At 46.4% G+C, this 13,853-nt stretch overlaps 2 protein-coding genes across 4 annotated transcripts in view; one reads left to right on the forward strand and one right to left on the reverse strand.

The window, feature by feature from the left end:
• The window catches only part of LOC138164763 (nuclear body protein SP140-like protein), a 393,765-nt gene that overhangs the window by 213,209 nt on the left and 166,703 nt on the right, over nucleotides 1-13,853 (reverse strand). The gene's annotated exons all lie outside the window — the stretch shown is intronic.
• The window catches only part of LOC138165078 (divergent protein kinase domain 1A), a 125,844-nt gene continuing 124,727 nt past the window's right edge, over nucleotides 12,737-13,853 (forward strand). For 2 of the 3 annotated variants that reach the window (XM_069093212.1, XM_069093214.1), the window contains exon 1: nucleotides 12,737-12,893. In XM_069093212.1, coding sequence (XP_068949313.1) covers nucleotides 12,840-12,893 — 54 coding nt within the window. In that variant the 5' untranslated portion in view covers nucleotides 12,737-12,839. The remainder of the gene's footprint in view (nucleotides 12,894-13,853) is intronic. The other variant, XM_069093213.1, reaches the window with a different exon arrangement.

Below are 13,853 nucleotides of genomic sequence, written 5' to 3' on the forward strand. Positions count from 1 at the left end.
GAAATTGTGCTAAGCACCATACAGATATCATCTCACTCGATCCTCACAACAACCCTGATAGGCGGGTGCTATTATGATCCCAATTTACAGATGAGGAAACTGAGGCAAACAGTTTAAGTGACTTGCCCAAGGACATACAAGTAGTAAGTTTCTGAGGCCAAATTTGAACTCAGGTCTTCCTGACTCGAGGTCTAGCTGTCTATCCACTGCCACCTAGCTGCCCTCTACAGAGAGACAATCAATGTTTAGTAAGGGAAGGCAGTAATGCAAAAGTAGGTGTGAGGCTGGATGGCCTAACCCATCAACCAGCACCATATGAAGAATTCTGGCAGAAGAAAACAGGCAGAAATCCCAGGCAAGAAGTCAGTCTAAGTAATGTCCAGGATCACCTCAAAGCCTCAGTGCAGGATTTCAGGCTCTGGAAGAATAAGGCAAGACCCCAGTCCAAAATGAACTGGAATGCTAGCTGGAGAATAAAGGCAAGGATTCAAGCATCCTGGGATGAGACAGGAATCCAGGTTCTGAAACCTACTTTGTATGGCTGGGAAGAAGGAGTACCACCCCCCAAAGATAAGGAGAGGGAGAAAACATGACAAGATCATTCAACAAGCCAGGCTGGCACCCCACCCTCATTCTCACCCCTACTATAGTATATGTGGACATGACATTTCCTCCAATTAAATGTAAAGTCCATGACAGTGGGATTTCTTCTTTATTTTCTTTATGTAAGATATGTGGAAAAACTAGCTTCTTGTAAAAATAAGCAACCAGGAATTACTATAATATTTCTACAGAAAAACTCCCATAAATAAGGTATATGTTCATATAATAAATATATATGTCTACATGAGTTCTCGTAATATATGTGTATATATATATGGACACACATATACATATATACATACACACTGACAGCTGCCTCTAGAACCTTGCCCAGCCCTCTACAAGGCAGGCTCTGATTCCTGCCTTGAGGGGAGCAGACTGCATACCAGACTGGCCACTCTGTTCTCTAAACCCTGAGGGGAGTACTGGACTAGAATGATATCTGTAATATATCATATATAATAATAATAAATTATTATTATAATTTCTCATTTATTATTAAAGTAATATTGATATAAATTATAGTAAGTAAATATATTGTATTATATTCCATACTATTCTATTCCTCCCCTAAATATAATTGGCTAAGGGGGCACAATTTCTTGGTTCAGAACAAAAGCTGTTTCCCTAGCTGCTAACCCCTAGCTTACACTCATTAGTTTGCTTCCTTCCCACGAAGTGCTGGTTACTCAAAAAGACAAAAAATGAATAGCAAGTAAAAACATTTAGCCAGGCAAAACTGAAAACAGAAATTGGAGGCCTTATATGGAATAAAAATACAGCAGAAAATACACAAGTGAGAGCAAGATGAAGTCTCACTTTAACCAAGAAAGGGGTCCAAATCTCACTCCAGGAGAAATTCTCCAAATTCTCTAGGGAGCTCAGCTGGGCATCAGGGACATAAGGAAACCGCTTCCCTTAGGTGTCTGTAGCTTCCAAATTCTTTTCTCTCCTTTTCACATTTTTTGGAGTTGGTCCCAAAGAGAGTCTGGCACCACAAATGCCAAGTTCTATTATGTTTTTGTAACCTTTCTCTTCTCTCTGACACTGCTACAATCCTGGTGCAGACCCTCATCACTTCATGCCTTTTGGTTGGCATCCTGGGCCAGCACCAGTTGTCTTGACTTTTGTCTTGCCACTGGATTCCAATGACTCTGGAGAAAAGAGTGAGGCTGATGACTTTGCACAGCCCAGCCTCACTTAAATCCAATTCTCGAGCAAGTTGAGACATTCCCCTCTGTTGTCAGTGGTCCTCTTCGAGAATGAAGAATGAACAAAAAGCCTTTTGTTGGTCTCTATGCAACAAGGCTCTCCTGCTCCAGTTTATCCCCCACTCAGCTATAAGATTAATCTTCTTAAAGTACAAGTCTGACCATGTTACTCCCTATTCAATAAATTCCGGTAGCTTACTCTCATTTCTAGAATCAAATATAAAATCTCTGGTTGTTACAGTCAGCTCCCTTTCCAGTCTTCTTATACCTCACTCACCTCCATGGACTCCTAGATCCAGGGACTCTAGATTCATTGCTGTGTCCCCCACAAGATATCAATCTCCCAGCTCTGGGTGGTTTCTCTAGCTGTCCCCCATGCCTGGAACTCTCTCCTCATCTCCACTTCCTGGCTTCCCTGGCTTCCTTCCAGTCCCAGCTAAAATTCCATCTTTTACAATAAGCCTTCTCCAATCCCCCTTAATACCATTGTCTCCTCCCTTGTCGATCTTCTCAAATTTATCCTGATTATATTTGTACATCATTGTTTTTATGTTGTCTCCTCAGTTAGCCTGCGAGCTCCTTGAGGGGAGGAACTGTTTTTTGCCTTTCTTCATGCTCCTAATGTTTATTACCATGCCTGTTACATGTTAGATGCTTAATAAATGCTGATTAAATGTCTCTGAACCCAATGCTGCCCCTCTCACAGGCACACAGCATTACACCATCATTCTCTCTACTCAGCTAGACTCACACATATTCAATACACAAAACATCCCAGGCTTAGTTGGAAGCCTAGGTTACAATGAAGACCCCAGCACCTAGAACAAAATGAGTACTTAATAAATGCTCATTGATTTATTAGGTGGAATCAGGCTCATTAATGGAACTGTGTTGACCCAGAGTTTTCTGGTACCATGCTGTTTAGCATTTTTATCAATGATTTAGGATGAAGGCATACACGCTTATCAAATCTATGTAAGATAAAAAGAAGCAGGAGTAGTGCATTTGCCGGACAAATTCAAAAAAAAAGTTTTTTTAATAGAATGGAATGATGGACTGAATTTTCAATTCAATAAACATTTATTAAGTGTCCTACTATGTGCCAGCCACTGTGTTAAGCACTGGGGGTTCAAATAAAAAGAGGCAGTTCCTGCCTTCATGGAGTTTACTATCTCATGGGGGAAGAAAACACACAAAGGGTAGCTGAAACGAGTGGGGGGGTGGACATCAGAAGGTAACTGGCACAAGGGTATTGTGTTCCAGTGGAGTAGAAACCAAGCAGAGCTGCTGATGGAAAATAGAATTAATAGAAAGGTTGTGGGACCTCTATAAAGGAAGGCTTTGGGAGGAATTAAATGCTCTGTCCTCCAACCCTCTGATCAGAGGGGAGAAGCAACTGAGGGTGAGTTGAGAAGGTGTCAAGTATCAAAACCTGAGTCAATCTGCATGGTGATGAAATTTCAGGTGATCAGCTTATTGGGGTGGGGGTGAGGAATAATGTTATTCCCTGGAGTAGAAGTCAAGCAGAGCAACTGATAGAAAATGGAGTAATTTATAAGAAATTATATAGAAATAAATGTAATGTTCTAAACCTAGCATCAAAAAATAAACTGCACAAGTACACGATGGGGAAGATATTAACCTTTTTAAAAAATTTGCATAAGTGATCCGGGGATCATAGTAGACTACAAGTTCAATATGAGTCAGTGTAGTATCCAGAACAGAGAAGACGATGGTTCTACTGTACTCTGCCCTAGGCAGACCACGCATGGAATAGCGTGCTCAGTTCTGGGTACCATATTCTAAGGACAACATTCACAAAGTGGATGTTTAAAGGATGACAGTAAAAAAGCATTTATTAAGGACCTACTATGTGCAAGGCACTCTGCTAAGTGCTTGGAGATAGAAAGGCAAAAGACAATCCCTGCTTTCTAGAAGCTCATAATTTAATGGGGGAGACAATGTACAAATAGGATATATACAGGATAATGGGAGATAATCAACAAAGGGAAGGCATTAGATTAAGATGAGTTGGGAAAGGCTTCGTGTAGAAGGTGGGATTTTTAGCTCAGATATTAAAGAAATGTAGGAGGTAAATGAGAAGGATGAGGGCATTTCAGTATGGGGGACAGCCAGAGAAAATTCCTAGAGCCAAGAGGCAGAATACCTTGTTTGGGGAGCAGTAAAGTTGTCAGCATCACAGGATGGAAAAGAAGAGGGAGAGGGAGATAAAGTATGAGCAAACGGGAACAGAAGGGGGATAGACTGTGTTACAGAGGGTTTTGAACACCAAACAGCATCTTGTATTTGATCCTAGAGGCAATAGGGAACCCCTGGAGTGCATTGATAGTGGTGTGACATGGTCAGATCTGCCCTTTAGGAAAATCATCTTGGAGGATGGATTAAAGTGGAGAGATACCTAAGTGCAGGCAGCCCCACCAGCAGCTACTGCAACAGTCCAGAAGTGAGATGAGGGTCTGAAACAGTGGGGTGGCAGTGTCAGAGGACAGATGGGGGCATATTTGTGAGATGTTGCAAAGGTCAAATTGACAGGTCTTGGCAATAGATTGGATATGGGAGGTAAGAGATAGTGAGAAGTCAAGGATGATACCAAGTTTTGAGCCTATAGGACTAGGAGAATTGTAGTTTCCTGAACAGTAACAGGGAAGTTTGAAAGGGGAAGGGAAGAAGATTTAAGAGGAAAGATGGTGAGTTTGGTTTTGGACATGTTGAGTTTAGGTTGTCCATAGGACATTCACTTCAAGATGTCTTAAAGGCACTTAAAGATGCAAATATGAAAGTCATCAGAGAGGTTGGGACTGAATAATTAGATTTGAGAATTATCAGCATAAAGACATAAATCTATGGGAGATGATAAGATCACCAAATGAAGTAGTATAGAGGAAAAAGGGAAGAGGGTCTAGGACCCTGTGGGACACCTATGGTTAGTGGGCATTACTTGGATGAAGATCCAGAAAAGGAGATTGAGAAGAAGCAGTCAGAAAGGTAGGAGATGAACCAGAGGAAAAGTAGTGTTCTTGAAAATGAAGAAGAAAGTGAATATCAAGGGGAAGAGAATGATTGGTGGCAGAAAAAGGCTATAGAAAGGCCAAGGAGAATGAAGACTGAGAAAGAGATCATGGGTAACTTTGGAGAGGGTGTTTTCAGTTGAATGATAAGATTAGAGGCCAGATTGTAAAAGAGTTAAGAAAAGAGAGGAGAAGAAATGGAGACACTCATTGTAAACTACATTCACTGATAGTTTCACCACAAAGGGCAGAAGAGATGTTGAATGATCGTTAGCAGGGATGGAAGGACCAAGTGAGGAGCTTTTTGATGATGGGGAGGAGATGGGTATGATTGTAGGTAGTAAAGAAGCTGGCAGTAGACATGGAGAGATTAAAGATAAATGAGAGAGAGGGAATGTTAGAGGGGACAGTCTGCTGGAGGTATAGTCAGACTGACTAGCAGCAGTGAAGGCACTGTTGAAGTTATGTAACATAAATTTGAAGTGGAGTGAGAACAGTTTCGTGATTTTCTCTACTTTTGTTCAGTAGCACATGTGTAGGAGTGAAGGTGGTACATGGTGGGAGTGATCCAAGTCTGAGGCTTGGCAGAGTACAACAGATAACTTGATAAGGGGGCCAGGAACTCAAAAGAAGAGGACAGTGTAGTGTTGGGCTGGTTCAACAAGGGGTCAAGATGAGGAAAAACAGAGTGGTTCATGTAGGCAAGATGGCCAGAGAGGGAAGTGAGAGGTCAAGGAACTGGAAGTCATGGCGTGAATGAAGAGTAGGGTTTGGTATTGGAAGAGAGAAAGAGAGGCTGGGAAACTAACAGATCGAAATCAGAATTTACAGAATTTTCAGGATGGCAAGAGACCTAGAAACCACCCCAAAAAAGGATCAGGTGAAAGAGATGGATAAGCAAAGATTTGGGGGAGGAGGAATGACTGGGAGAATAGCTAAGCTATTTTCAATCACTTAAAAAGCTGTCATCTGGATGAGGATTTACCCTTGCTCTGTTCTTCTCTACCTATGTGACCTTAGGCAAAATGCTTCCCCTTTAGAAGATTCAGTTTCCTGGATGGGATCTCTAAAGCTATACTCCTCTGAAGGCTGGGAAGTAAGTAATACATTTTCCAAAACTTTTCGTCCAGTATGCCACTCAGTGATGCTACAGAGAGGAGATTCTTTTTTAGGTACCAAAAGAGGTTTGGTTTTTTTTTGGGGGGGGGGATGGCCTTCGAAGTTACTTCCAACTTTGAAATTTTGTGATTTTGGTTAGGAAGGTTGGGATGGTGTTTTGATATTTAAAGGAGTTAAGTTTCACTGCCCACAAATTCTTGATGAAGAAGGCATTATTACAGCAAGCTTTTTGGAAAATACTAATAAAGATGTCAAGTCTCATTAACACTTTTCAATAATGAAAGTCTTAATCATGTACAATCTTCCAGTATTACGTTGTGGATATCTAGCTATTTTCAGAAATCTGTCAGGAAACCCAGAAAATAAGAAATGAATGCCTTACTCCAAAGACATTCCCCTGAGTCTGCATTCCCCAGCAACTTCTGCACCCTTGTTCCATTGACTGAGTTGGTCTTACATTTGTTCAAATTGGATCTTGCTGGAGATTATCAGTAAGGAAACATCTGGATTCTCTAAGATCGAGGCTGGCACTTGAGAGAATAAGTTGTTTCCTGGATTCAGTTAGTCATTCTGCTGTCCAGGAGAATCAGGAAATGCTCAGAGCTCTGTCTTCTGAAGGAAAGGAATGATCATCCAATGATTGGTACCTTTCGTGAAGCTGCCAACACATTTTTTCTGGGCTGTGTTTGTACCACCTGACTGCTATGTAGAAAGCACCCACAGACCTATGTATACAGGGGAAAAAAAGAGCTAAAACTGTTCTGATGGGAGCTGCCCTCGTAATAGGATATCGGCAGACATTCTCAGCAGTCCCCTGAGACTATTGCTGGCCTAGAAATATTTTCAACATGCCCCAGAGCAAGTTCATGACCCATCTGATTATGTTCATAACCTACCCCAACAAGGAAGTGCCACAGGGAGAGGATTCACAAAGTGTTCCCCTCAGACAGACAGGCTGCAAGCTGCTTTGAATTCTCTATAGAAAGCAAGCCTTTTGCTTCACATTCTATTAGGGAAACTTCCAGATTAATAGCATCATGCTTCCATAAGGCTAAGTCCCGGCACCAAACTGTTATAAACTATTCCTTTCCTTAGGGATTGTGCCAACATGATGAAGAACAGCTTTTCTTTAGGGTATGTACAAATAAAGAGGAAAGGAATGAAAATTATGTCATTCAAGATTCTGTGTTTCAGACTCTGAATTTGCTTTGAGCTAAAGACATTTTAGTACCCTTCCCATAACACTCCACCCCTTACCCTTTATCCTCCCTGCAGTATCTCATCAGGAGCAACAGCAATGAGCTGGAGACTGCCTAAGGGAGGGAAGACCAGAATGATGAAGAGCCTAAAGACCCATAAGGAATACGAGGATCAAAGGAATTGAGGGGGTATTGCCTGGAAAAGAGAAGATTGGTGGGGAGGGGGGGAGAGCAGAAGGGGGAGGGACACAAGAGCCATCTCAAGTCAACAAGCATATACTGTATTGTCAAGAAGCATTAAGTGCCAGGCACTGTGCTAAATGCTAAGGATACAATGAAAGGCAAAGGAGCTGACCGTCTAATGCAGGAGACAGTGTGCAAAGAACTACAGGTACACAGGATACATAGAGGATAAACTGGGGAAAATGTCAGAGGAAAGGCTATGTGCTGGTGTGTTAAAGCGGACAGGGGAAGGCTTCCTTTCAAGTATTTAAAGGGCTGTCGAGTGAAAGGAGGATTAAATTTGTTCTGCTTGGCCCAGATAGCAGAAATAGAAGTAAAGTTTGGGAAGTTGCAGATTCAGCTTGATGCAAAGGAAATTAAGAACTATTCCAAAATGAAATGGGTTGCCTCCAGAGGTGGCAGGTTCCCCACCACCAGCCCCAGCACCAATTCTTTTTTTTTTCTTTTAAAGCAATCGGGGTTAAGTAACTTGCTCAAGGTTACACGGCCAGTTATTTCTGGGTGTGGTGCTGAGTGTCTGAGCCCGGGATTCGATCTCCAGGTCATCCTGACACTGGAGCTGGTGCTCTTACTTGCTGAGCCACCTGGCCGCCCCTCCAGCACCAATTCTGATGGAGTTTGGGCAAAGACCTCTTAACTAGGTATATTTTTGATAGGTAAGTTCAGGTAAGTGTTGGACTAGATCAATGTTGGATTTTTAACCATTTTTATGACATACATAGAGCCCTTTGGCAGTCCAGTGACATCTCTGGACCCCTTCTCAGAATTACTTTTTAAAAAATTCATAATTGAAACAAATGCAAAATTTCAGTTACAGGTTAATTAAAATAAATATGTAATTTTTATCCCATCCAATTTTACCAGCAACCTACCCCACCCTCCAATTCCTGAAATCCCACCCTACATTAAGAATCCCTGCACTAGAGACTCTCTGAGATGCTTCCCAACTCTAAGATCCGATCCTATCATATAGAGTAATAAATAGTCCTTGGATTTGACTTTCTGTTTTTCCATTTTTATAACTTCACATTTCACCTATTGGGTCATTCAACAGGACCTAAAACCCAGCTGTATTTCATATCTTGCCAGCTGGATCTGCTTGGTTGCTTTGGCAGAGCCAATCATAAATGCCACCATCATCTCATCTCACTGCTCTACATGTGTTATCTTGTGTCTAAGTAATACCAACAATAGTAAGTCGATTTATATATGCTTTATGGTTTACAAGGCACTTTCCTCAAAACATCACTGTGAGATAGGTAATAAATGCATTGTTATTCTTATTTGTTTACAGGTCCTACAGTATAGATGGAAGGAAATGGATCCTTTCTTCACCTTTTTGAGTATGCAGTTTCCAGGGACACATTTTTTTTAAATTGTATTTATTTTTTTTGGAGGGGGGGAGGTAAGGCAATGGGGGTTAAGTGACTTGCCCAAGGTCACACAGCTAGTAAGTGTCAAGTTCCTGAGGTCACATTTGAACTCAGGTCCTCCTGATCCCAGGGTCAGTGTTCTATTCACTGTACCACCTAACTGCCCCCATTAAAATTTTTTTTTCCCAGAGACACATTAAAACAAGAATTAATCTATCCACTATGTGGTTCTCCATCAGCTTCTATTCCTACCACCATTCTTTCTCATGGTTCATTCAGAAATTGACTGTTGGCGTATGTCATAGAAACTACCGGTTCTCCTCTTCTTTCTTTGCCAAAACACTCTGTATGTTTCCATCAAATAGTTAGTTTTTTATCCCTATGTTCTTCAAATTTATTAGCTTAAGCCAGGAGTGAGGAATCTGCAGCCTTGAGGCCACAGGCTCTATGTGGGGAAGCACTGATCAGAAACACTAAAGAATTCAGGAGGAGTCTGCTACCCTGTGAGTAGCATCCTATGGTGTTCTTGACTATGAAAGGATGGAAAAGAAAGGGTTCTTATTTGGAGTGTTTTGGTGTATTGGTTTAATTAGAAAATGTTTATACTAAAGCTCTTGGGTTTTAAATGACTTTCTCTTTCCAAGTGCTGCTCTAGCTACCTGTTGATCATTTTCCTACTGAATATCAACTATCACTTGAAAAATTTTTGAGTGACTTGTTGAGACATTTGAGCTAGCTGAATCGTTAACTGAAATATTTGAGCAATTCAGGAGTATGCATAGAGGTTTGTGAGGAACTAAGGAATTTCAGATAGAGTCGGCTTGAAGGCATAGGTTTGACAGGAAGACACTAACAGTATTTTTGCACTTTGGCTTGGGGAAGTATTTGCCATAACCCGGGTCCCAATACGTAGTAACATGACCCACTATAGGCCTGGAAGTCATTATAGCATGGGCCCAGGGTTAGTTCTAGCCAAGAGGCATAGGTATGACTGGAGGGGTGTCTTGGGGCCCTGCTTGCCTAAATGTAGACCCTCCTTGACATTCTCACCACTGGAGTTGCTTGTCTCCAGAAAGTCATGTTACATATTACTTAACATATGTTAACACCCATGAGCACATGACCATGGATTAGTGAATCAGATTTAACACCTTTAACCTTGAAATACAGAATTCCAGAGTTCCAATGGGGTGAGACACCTTTCTGAAGGAGGCAGGAAGAGACCAGAGAGTAATGTACCACAATCCAGGACAATTTCTTCAACGTATGGGGAAGTGCCAGAAAAAGAAGTAGGGAGTACCAGAGACCATTTTGCATAGCCTGTATGGGTGCATTTGGGGTCCCAATAAAGAAGACATATCATTCCAAGAAAGACAGGGAAAACTTAGCCTAAAATAAATACTCATTGTAGGGACCCAAGGAATAGTTGTGCGACAAGGCTTCAGTGTATTGTTCCACTGTTTCATGTGGCATCTCATAGTAAGGCCTAAAACAAGATTTAATTCCTCCATGTTACCTTTCAGATCAGTAAAATACCCCCTTCTAGGCTCATCTTCCTAAACCAGACTAACACTAGAAGGTTGGGGCCGCAGATGAGTAGCTGCTACTCCTCTCCAGATTCTAGCGGGTAACCTCATGGGTAGCTATCCTCTAAATATTATAGCTCATAAGCCCCCACTAGTATGTTTCCTCTTAACAATCAGTCAGTAGGCAGTTCCTGGCAAAAGCTTTTACTCAAAAGGCATGGCAAGAAGTACTTACAAAGCATTTCCTCCAAAAACCTATGGCACTCTCTTCCACCAATAAGCATAGGGTCCATGAGAGGAAGAGTTTCGTGGACTTAAAGCATGATGGTAGTAAGACCCTCATGTAGGAAATACACATGGCCAAGGCAACTTACAGCTCTGGAAATGCAGGACTTCCTTTCTGCAGAAGGTAGGTCCTCATGAAGTATGATGCCAGGGAGAACACTGAAGACGGACAAATCATTCCATCTCTCAGCTGGACTGGCTCTTCACAGAGTATGATGTCAGAGCCAGATGGACCAATCAGCTTCCTGGCTGAGTCAAGCAGATTGTATGGTGGATGCTGAGATTGTTCCTTCCACATGTAATATGGGAGGAGAAAGTGTCTGGTGAAAATGAGTGTCTAAAGCATAAAGGTATGAATGCAGGTCTGTGCCCTCGAGGCAAGTTCCTTGTCTCCCGGACTTTTTCCCGTACAATTGAGTCTCAGTCCCTTTCTAAGGGGTGGGTGTTTCCTGTGCATCGGAAGGCTTTTTCCTTGCCCTGTCTATGCTCAGTTTAGTCCCTTTGACCATGAATATGAACATCATCTTTGCTGTCTCTCAGTTGAAACTGCTCCAACATTCTTTCTCTCTTCTCTTCTCTCTCCCACCCCCACCCCCTTTTGGCTCAGTCAAACCATGCTGACCGATTATTATCTTATTTTGGACGATGATTTTGGTCACTTGACCCAAACTGAAAACGAATGAAAAATAAATTCAACAGCTAGGAATTAGAATTAGGATTTAGGGCTGGAAGAAGACTCTTTGGAAATCTTCTTGTGCCACTGGATGGCCCGGAGTTAGGAAGACTCATGTTTCTGAGTTCAAATGCGGCCTTAGACACTTACTAGTTGGGTGACCCTGGGCAAGTCCTTTAATCCTGTTTGCCTCAGTTTCCTCATCTGTAAAATGAGCTGGAGAAGAGAATGGAAAATCACTCCAGTATCTGTGCCAACAAAACCCCAAATGGTGCCACGAAAAAGCCTCACATTTTAACAGAGGCTTTAACAGAGCAAATCTGGTACAATGGAAAAAGTACCAGCTCTGGACTCAGGGAGCCTGGGTTCAAATCCTATCCCTCCCTGTGCTGCTTCTTACCCACGTGGCCTCGGGCAAACCTCTCGAATCTCCTGGGATCTGTGTCCCTATTTGTCCAGTGAGGAGGTGGCCTCTCAGTCCCTTCCAGCTCTAGAGCTATGTATGACCCTATGATGTTCCACAAACTTGGTGGGAGAGGGGCGCATCTTAATGGCCTCGCAAGCGTCAGGTTCCCAGCACGACATCCTGAAGGAGACCGGACATTGGGACTCCAGGGGACGAGGGTCTGGCCACGGACTGAAGTAGCTTCTTGGGGGCACTGGCCGGGGTGGACAGCGCGGTGACCATCGGACGTAAACAGAGAAGGAAACCTCTCCGGAGCCTCCCGGGGGGGGGGGGGGCGGCGGCTGGTTCCCCTTTTGGGGAGCTCGGGCCTGTCTGGGGCCTCCGCCCCGCCCTCCCGGACCCCCCGTGCCACGACCAGGGTCCCGGCCCCGAGCCACATCCCCTTTTATTCTCGCGGCCGGGCGGCTCTGGAGCCCCCGCGGAGCATCTCCGGGAACCGAGCAAAGAGCGGCTTACACGATGGAAGCTGACCGGGCAGGCGGGGCTCCCGGAGCCGGGGGGCTCCAAGGCTCCGCTCCTCCGGGCTGGGCGGCGCCCCCCCCGCTGCGCCCCGCATCCCAGGACATTCAGCCGGACGTGTCCGGCCGGAAAGCCGGCAGGGGGGGGGGGGGGGGGGGGGGGCGCACGTGCCGGGCTCCCGCAGCCCCGCCACGCCTCCCCCTCCTCCTCCTCTTTCCCCCTGGCTCCTCCTCGTTCTCCTCCTCCACCTCTTCTTCCCTCTTACTCCTCTCTCCTCCTCCTCTAGCTTCCCTTCCCCTCCTCCCCTTTAAGAGCCCAGGCGCAGTCGGATTTGTGTCGGCAGAGGCACGCCTTTAAGGCGGTCTGACAGCTGTGGCCGCCGCTGCCGCGAGGCCCGCGGGAGGGGGGGTGGGGAGGGCGGCCTGCCAGGGAGGCGCGCGGCTGCGGCGGGGGCGCGCGGGGGCGGTCGTCCCCGGGGGCGCGCGCGGGGGCGCGCGGGGGCGGGCCGGGCGGCGGCGGAGGGGGCGGGGAGCCCGGGCCGCCAGCTCTGGCTCGGGGTCCGCCTCTGACTGCGGCGGCGGCGGCGGCGGCGGCGGCTCGCGGGGCTCGGCTCGGCTGGCTCGGCTCGCACGGCGGGGCGATGTGTGAGTGCCATGGCGAGGAGTCTCTGTGCGGGGGCCTGGCTCAGGAAACCCTACTACCTCCAGGTAGGCCGGCCTCCCCGCGGCCGCCCCCGACCCTCCGGCCGCTGCCCCCTCCCCGGCCCCGCCCGCGCGCGCGCGGCTGTCCGGCTGTCTGTGCGTCTGCCTCCCGCTGCGCGTGGCCGGAACGGCGCCCCCCCGGCTCCCCCTCCTGCCGCAGACGTGTCCCCCTCCTGTCCCGTATCCCCCTCCTGCCCCGTGTCCTCCTTCTGCCCCGTGTCCCCCTTCTGCCCCGTGTCCCCTCTCCTGCCCGTGTCGCCCTCCTGCCCCGTGTCCCCTTCCTCCCACGTGTACCCCTTCTCCCCCGTCATCCCCCTCTTGCCCTGAGTTCCCTCTTCTGCCCCAGACGTGTCCCCGTCCTGCCTCATCACCCCCCTTCTGCCATGTGTCCCTCTTCTGTCCCACACGTGTCACCCTACCGCCCAGACGTGTCCCCCTCCTGCCCCAGACGTGTCCCCCTCCAGTCTCACACATGTTCCCCTCCTGCCCCAGACGTGTCCCCCCTCCTGTCCCATATGTGCTCCCCTCCTTCCCCGTCACCCCCTCCTGCCCCGTGTCTCCCTCCTGCCCCAGACGTGTCCCCCTCCTTCCACGTGTGCCCCCCCTGACCCGTGTACCCCTCCTCCCACATGTACCTCTTCTGCCCCGTCACCCCCTTTTGCCCTGTGACCCTCCTTCCGCGTGTCCTCCTCCCACGCGACCCCCCTTTTGCTCCATCACCCCCCTCCTGCCCCTTGTCTCCCCTCCTGCCTGTTGTCCTCCCTACTCTCCCTCCTTATCTCCCGCTCCTGCCCTGTCTGCCCCTCCTTCTCCGTGTCTTCCTCTCCTCCCCCCTTCTCGCCCTCTCCTGTCTGCCCCTCCTGCCCCGTGTCTCCTTTTTTCCCCACACTATCTTGTCTCCCTTTTTCCCCACACTATCTTCCCTGCTTCTACCCCGTGTCTCCTCTCCTATCTCCCTCATCTCCT

Source organism: Petaurus breviceps, unplaced genomic scaffold, assembly GCF_028583685.1.
Source record: "Petaurus breviceps papuanus isolate PSGF00001 unplaced genomic scaffold, PetGlider_PUasm1.0 207, whole genome shotgun sequence".
Taxonomy (NCBI): domain Eukaryota; kingdom Metazoa; phylum Chordata; class Mammalia; order Diprotodontia; family Petauridae; genus Petaurus; species Petaurus breviceps.